General features: G+C 40.1%; 1 protein-coding gene across 1 annotated transcript in view; it reads right to left on the bottom strand.

Moving 5' to 3' along the window:
* The window catches only part of UBE3D (ubiquitin protein ligase E3D), a 185498-nt gene that overhangs the window by 145548 nt on the left and 31998 nt on the right, over positions 1 to 7952 (bottom strand). Inside the window, exon 5 of the mRNA XM_013003643.2 lies at positions 7248 to 7317. Within this exon, the coding sequence (XP_012859097.2) occupies positions 7248 to 7317 (70 nt within the window). The remainder of the gene's footprint in view (positions 1 to 7247; positions 7318 to 7952) is intronic.

The raw sequence follows: 7952 nt of genomic DNA, 5'->3' as shown, positions 1-7952 counted from the left end.
ATGGCAACAAATGTACAAATGTGCTTGACACAATGGATGTATGTATGGATTGTGATGAGTTGTATGAGCCCCCAGTAAAATGATGGAAAAAAAAGAAAGAAATCATAGATTGGAAAAATTAAAAAGAAAAGAAAAATGAGGCTGTCTGCCTCTATAAATATTCACAGTTCAGAAGCTCAATACAGGGTTCGTCTAGTCAGAATCCCTTTATGGTAGTGGAGAGTCCACATGCTTCACTGGATTTGCCTCTCTAGGGAACCTGCTAAAGACATGTGGTAATGAGGGCAGTTCTAGAGACAGAAAATCTTAAAGATGGATTTTCTGAATTGGTTCTCAAGTGTGGCTAGAGTTAAATACACCGATGATACTAATTTGGCCACCCATGGTATAAGGTGGCCATATAAATGCATACAATATTTCTAAGTGAAATATTTTTGATAAATGCGTTTCTGGATGATTGTGTATCTAATACCTTTCAGCATTTATGTTAAGGTTGAGAAGCTTAGGGAAGCTGATTGGTTGATCCTGCTTGCACTACAGAAAATGGTAAAAGAAAGAAGTGAATCCAAGGCTTCAGAATCGTACCTCAAATCTGCATAAAAGACCAGAGAGTTGCTCAAATGTCCTGTAAGAAGACTTGACCAGGGTAAGTTAACGAGTATTGCTACTGGGGTGCCAGCTCACACATATATTGGTTCATTCCTAACAAAAATGCGTTTAAACCTATCTCTACAATCAGTGGATAACAGCAGTCAAGTTTTCTCAGTAACACACTTGTCAGTTTCCTTAAGGTGCCTTCAAAAGAAACAAAGAGGTCTAAGCAAAGCAATGGCTTCCGAAGAGCTTTACCGGGCCAGTTAAATTAAAAACATTTTTTTAAAAATCAGCTCACAAAGTTATAGTGCTGTATTTGGCGATCCCAAAGGGTAATCTTAACATGTTTTCTGAAGGGACACAAGATGATCATGGGGTTTATTAGCAACAAGTTTCCAGAAACTTGAAACCATTATTGGTGTAAGAAAGGCCAGGAAAGCTGATCAGAGAGATGATTTTTCTCCTCATGACCAAACGCTCATTTGCAAGGGCTATGGTATGAGAATTTCACAGGGAAACTACCCCATCTCCCCTACAGCCTCTGATCTTGTCCCTTCTTTTTGTTCTCAAAACTCAAACAACAATGAAAACGAACACAATTTGAATCTCTCAAGGACATAAAACCTGCTGTTTTGATGTGATATAAGAGCAGGATTCTTCAGAAAAGTGTTAGAGACGATGGAAACCCCACCTTCAGAAGTATACATACCTACCTAGAGGATATGCCTAGAAACAGTAACTTCACATTTTTTACAGCCTTGTTTGATAAATGTATTTACACTTTTTGTAGCAAAACTCTTTCACTTATCCTTGTTTTTCCTGTAGTAACTGAATTGATATCAACTGTGATTGAATTATAAGCCTATTGAATTCCCACCCTAAAATGGCACCTTAAGTTAAAGGGAGGGCACTAATTGGGAAGAAACAGAATCCTGAAATTTGGGATAGAACACATGGGCAGATAGCCAGCAAACCAGGGACACCGGTCCCCTAAATTCAGTTGAATCACTACTACCAACAGCATCAGTCCTCCTCCCCATCTAAAGAAATTCTTTGTTTGCTAAACTACCCTCCCCAGTAAAACCATTATCCCTTACACCTATACGTGATGAAATTAACCCAGCTGAGTGTCTTTCATCTGAGATATTGCCAGGGGCATCACTTGAGACAGATGCCTTACAAGGCATTGCTGAAAGTTCCCAGGACCTACCCATTTTTGCTTCTAGACGTATAGAACTGTCAGCTAGTCCATTCTGAATCACAGCAACCTCTAAAGGACAGAGGAGAATTGCCTCTGTGAGTTTCTGAGGCAGTAGGCACATGGGATCAAAAGGCCACTTCGTTCTCCCTCAGAGTGGCTGGTGGGTTCAATCTTCTGACCTTGTGACTAGCAGCCCAATGTGTAACTCTCTATGCTAGTTATAGGAAGGCTCCTTTCTAGGTCTCTAACTAGACTTAAATCCCAGCAAGCCTCGAGTACTGAAAGAACAAAGTGTAACCCAGGAGGAAGAATATTAAACTCCCAAACAGCTGTCTGATTTTTCTTCCATACCCAAGCAAAAGCCTGGAAAATGTGTATAGAAATGGTTACTGAGGGTGTGGGGTAATAGTGTTAGGTGCATAAAATTGAAACGGTCTGAGTTTATTGATATGAGTCCGCTAAGCACAGTTTCTTCATTCAATGTTTCAACTCCCTAAGTTAAAAAAGAATCTAATGATTTATTGACTTGGCTCACCAAAGCACGGATTAAGCAATGACCTATATGTACTAAATCAAGTTGAAACACCAGACCTGCCTTGTTATGCTGCAGACTGGTAGCCAAAGCCTTAGGGAAATGTTAGAGTAGATTTATCGAGTGGGACCCACACACCTCCCCAGAGAGTGTCGGAGACCACACCTCTCACATAATGGTGACGAGAATAATTTGAGAAGAGTTGAGAGCGGGAACTGCTCTAGTTGAATTAAGACACCTAACTACAATGAGGCTCATTGGATCCTAAGTGGGTAGTGGCAAGTGCAACACTTCATCACCAGAGACAATGCGAGTGTTGCTACTGTAATGGGCAGCAGTCAAAGCAGTAATCAAAATAGACTGACTCATATGGCATTGGTTATTTAATTATGGTGTCCTTCAGAGTGAAATAGATGGGAAATTGACTAAACATTTATCTGATCTGTACAGGCAGAAGAATTCTGGGTCAAGTGAATGGCAATCTAACTCAATTCACCTGAATAGAGAGTAGTCACAGCCCTTAAACTTTAGCCATAACAGACTCATAACCACTTCAATGGAGGGGGCCAGGACCCCTTGAAGAAAAACACCCCCGTAATGCCAAAAATCTGTACTGTTAATCTTTCTCTCAGGCTACCCTAAATATCTATCTATGAAGTCAGATAGTGACTATGCACTGCAGATAAGGAAATCATTAGACTTTGGGGGATTACTAGACACTGGTTCTGAGCTGACAATAATCCCAAGAAAACTAATATGTGACTTTGGCCCACCAGGCAGAGCAAGGCGTGTGTGAGTCATGTTAGTAATGAAAAGCTGGGGCCTCTCACAATGGGTCCAATGTAGCCCCAAGCTCACTCTGTAGTGATTATCCCAATTCCAAAATGCAAAACAGAAATAGATATACTCAGCAAATACCTCCCACTGCATTCCTGACACGTGGACTGTACTATTAGGGTAGGGAAGACCAAATAGAAGCCATTAGAACTCCCTTACCTAGTAAAATAGAGAACTAAATCCATACTGCATTCCTGGATGGATTGCAGGAATTACTGCCACCATCAAGGATTGAAAGATAAAAAGGTGGTGATTCCCAATAAATCCCCATTAAACTCACCCATTTTCCTGTGCAAAAAAAAGATGGATCTTGGAGAATGACAATGAATCATCATAGACTTAACTAAGTCATGACTCCAATTGCAGTTACTTTTCCAGATGTGGCTATCTCACTTGAGCAAATTGATACTTGTATATCTCCTGATATCTGATATGGAACTATTGATCTGGCAAATGACATTTTTCTGCTATTTGGGCCACATGACCTGGCTGATCCAATAGTGGCTGAAGTGCCACCATTGATAAGATATATAGCGAGTAGCGGTTCACAACCTGTGGGTCGTGACCCCTTTGGGGGGTCGAACAACCCTTTCACAGGGGCTGCCCAATTCATAACAACAGCAAAATTATAGTTATGAAATAGCGATGAAAATAATTTTACAGTTGGTGGGGTCACCACCACATGAGGAGCTGTATTAAAGGGTCACAGCATTAGAAAAGTTGAGAATCACTGGCTTAGAGTCTTTTGAGGCCCTTACTGGTGAACTACAGCATAGAAATTTAGGATTTTAGAACAAAGCCCTGCCAATGTCTGCAGGCAACTACTTCACTGTTGAGAAACTGCTTTTGTCTTGTTACTAGGTCTCAGTAAAGACTGAAAGCTTAACCGTGGGCCACCAAAGTTACCAGAGTCTGAGTTGCCCATGTCAGTTATCTGACCCAGCAAGCCATGAAGTTGAATATGCATAACAGTACTCTATGATTATATGGAAGTGGTATATCCAAGCTTAAGCAAGACCTTAAGGTACAAGTAAGTTCTATAAGGACGTGGTCCACGTACCCCTGGTCTCAGCCCTGATACATTATCTTCCCAGGCTGCTTCTATGGCCTCATGGTGTGTTCTTTACAATCTGTTGACTGAGGAAGAGAAAATCTGTATCTGGTATCTGGCTTATAGATGGTTCTGCACACTATGCAATGGAGAACTGCAGCTCAACCAGGCTGCGGCCCTGAGAGCTCATTCTGCTCAGAGTAAACACCAGAAAGAGTCCCTTATATGGTACCATTCCTCTGGGCGATGAGCCAGCTATCTGGTGACAGACTGATTACACTGGACTGATTCCATTATGGAAGGGCAGTGTTTTGTACTTACTGGGTTTCTTAATTATCTAATGCTACAAGAGGAAAACCAAAAGTGGATGGCATAACAAACAGAAATGTGTTCTCTCAGTTTGGAGACTAGAAGTCACTATTCACAGAGCTAGTTCTAGGAAAAGGCTTCTCTGTCAGCTCTGGGGGAAAGTCCTGTACCTCAGTCTTCCACAGGGTATAAGAGTTTCTCAGCACAAGAACCCTGGATCCATAGGACTCCCTCTGCTCCCAGCTCTTCTTTCTTAATGGTAGGTGTTCCCTGTCTCTGTTCAATTTTTAAATCTTTTTAATCTCAAAAGAGATTAACTGAAGATACACCCTAGTCCTGTAGAATGTATCCTACATCATTAATGTAATTGCCACTAATCTTACTTAAGGAATAACATCAAAGAGGTTAGCACATAGAACAAGCATGTCAGATCAAAAAGGGAAGGATAACTAAATAATACCGAGAATTATAGCCCAGTCAAGTGGACGCATACTTTTGGGGGGGGCATAATTCAATTCATAACACTGGAGTATAGGCATAACTTCAATATAGATTCCAAGCACACAATCTACTATCCATGGATTTTCAGAACGCCTTATCCATCATCAGGTATCCCACACAGCATTGCCTCAGATCAAGGGATTTACTTCACAGCATATGAAGTACAGAAATGAACTCATGGTACATGGAATTCATTGGTCCCACCCTCCCAGAACAGAAGGCTTGCCACAGCCATGAAATGTCCTCCTAGAGACGCAACAATGGTGCCAGGTACACGGCAGTACTTTTCAAGGTTGGAGCAATGTTCTGCAAGAGCTTTCAATGCTCCAGTCCACGGTGTAATTTCCCCATAGCCAAGGATTCACAGGTCTAGGAACCAGGGGATGGAAATGGAAGTAGCAGCATTCACTGGTTGTCCAAGTATACATTTTTCCCTTCCTATCCCATTGTCTTGGGTGTTTCAGGTTCAGAGGACTTAGTTTCAAAGGAAGGAACATTATTACCTATAAACAAAACTGATAGCATTGAACAAGTTAAGAATGCCACTCGGCCACTGAGGCTCCTCCAGCCCCTGGATCAACAGGCTAAGGAGAAACTACGATATACTTCACTAGGTTCACTCCTCTTGAAGATCCAGCCTAAGTCAGTCCACTTCAATTATTTCAAGAAAAGGTCCTCTAGTCTCCACCTGGGGGGTACGAGCAAAGTACAAGTGGAAAGGAGGGCTAGTGTTCTACTAGCTCCACATGTAGACTGTGAATGAATCATCCTGCTTCCAGTTGCCTACCTGGGATTGCCTTCTCTGTTAACTTGGCAACTCAGACCTCGGAGCTGTTACAGCGTCCTGCATGAATGTTGCCTTGTAACGCACTGAAATGTCCTTCTGCAGACATCTACACTCCAGCTTCCTCCACCCTGCCACATATTATGCCTTTCTTACCTTTATGGATTTCAAAATTTTCAGTCTTTGCCATGTCCTTTCCATTTCCTTCTCTTCACGGATGTATACTATTTTTATTCCCTGTCGTTTTTAATTAGGTTTCACAAAGAGTATAAAAAATAAATTCACCTCAATCAAAAAACAAAACCCATTGGCCTCAAGTCAATTCTGCCACATGGTGACCCTAGAAGGTTTCTGGGGCAGTAAATCTTTCTGGGAGCAGACAGCCCCATTTCTCCTCACAGAGAAACTGGTGGGATTGTATTACCGACTTCGCAGTTAGCAGCCCAATGCTTACATGATCTCAAGACAGAAATGAACACAAAAGGTTCTGAGCCCTCAATTTGTTGATCTGGAATCAGACACTTTACTCATCATTTAAATAAATTATGCCTTAATTTCATTTTCAGTTGTTTACTAAATGGTTTGCTTTTATTATCCAAAAATGACACTGAGTATGGCATCATTTACTACTCTTCATTTTCTGTTTACTCAAAGCCAAGATTTTGTAAGACTTTTGATTATTAGCAAAACAAACAAAATATACCACCATCTACCTTTCCTTGAGTTACATTGCCTAATTAATCATATTAAAAGCAATTATTCATCACCCACAAAGCCAACAGCATGTTGCAGCTCTCTAGACATTTTAAACCTCCATGTTTAAACAGTAAAGCTTCTTAATTATTAGGATTTTCAGTATTATACTTTAAATCCTGTTTTAAAGCAATAAAACAGACTTCACCTAAAAATATAAAAGAAACAACAAAGTACAAAATTCAGAAGGTTTCTTCCCTTTCAACAGAACTTTTCCAACCTATCTCCTCACCATACCCACAGCCCCCACCCCCAAATATTACATGAAACAGCCCGAGACAGATGGCAGCCAGAAAAAGAAACTCCTCAGGCTCTGGGTACCAACTTTGCAACTGAGGAGTTGTGCTATGAGAAAGGTTCCAATCTTCTTTAAGACAGATTCCACTATAAACTTTATGCTATTGCTTTATACCCACAAATAATATGAAAAATCCAACATGACTCAACGGCTTACTGCTTCACAGTCAATTCTATGCACTTATAAAGGCCAGACTATACAATGTTTTGGTATATTGGATAATATTGGTTAGTTGGTTTATATTTTGAAATGCAGCTATTATATAATTTACATTAATCATCTAACTACTGAAAATCTTTTTCTATTGTTTTTTGTCTTTTTTGGCTACTTTTTCCCTTTCCTTAATAATTAGACAATCAATTTGGCTTTTTGTTATGAAATTCTTACCTGATGACATGGTCTCTCCCAAGATTACCTTACAACGCTTACAAATTACTTTGGTATTTGCCTTGGGTTTCTGTAGAATAGAAAAATGTCATTTAAATGTCATTCAGCTTTTCTTAAAAGGAATATATAATTTTAACGTAGTCTCTAGAGCATACACTGAACTTTACTTTTTATTCTGCCCTCACTAAATACTAGAAATACATTCAGTTTCTCTGCATAATTCACATACAGAGATAATTTTTCTTAAATCTAAAGACAGAATGATGCACAGATTTTTTACAAACCTAGTCGTTTGCTGATGGGTCGAATTACTAAGTTGATTGAAATAATAAGCACCTTCCGTTTACAAAGGTACTTCAAAATATCCTTATAAGTTAGAGAAGGCAGATGGTGGCAACGAAGGGAAAGAGGACAGGTGACTTGCTCTAGCTCATGAAGCTACCAAACAGACAAGTCAAAACTTGAACTCGGTATTTTGGCTGCAAGCCGAGTTTGTTATATTAAAACAATCTAGTAACTCATGCTGCTGTTGTTCCTTGGTGCTGTCCCGTCAGTTCTTACTCAGAGTGACGCTATGTGTAACTGTACAGATCAAAATCCAGTCCGGCACCATCCCCACAATCACTGCCATGTTTGACTTCATTACTGTTTCAAACCATTTCATTGAGGATCTTCTATTTTGCCAACTCACTACTTTATCAAGCA

This window comes from Echinops telfairi, unplaced genomic scaffold (assembly GCF_000313985.2).
Source record: "Echinops telfairi isolate 266 unplaced genomic scaffold, ASM31398v2 ScPeMD7_3533;HRSCAF=4204_0, whole genome shotgun sequence".
NCBI classification, from domain to species: Eukaryota; Metazoa; Chordata; class Mammalia; order Afrosoricida; family Tenrecidae; genus Echinops; species Echinops telfairi.
The sequence above is the reverse complement of the archived record's forward strand: the minus strand, read 5'-3'. Positions and strand labels throughout refer to the sequence as shown.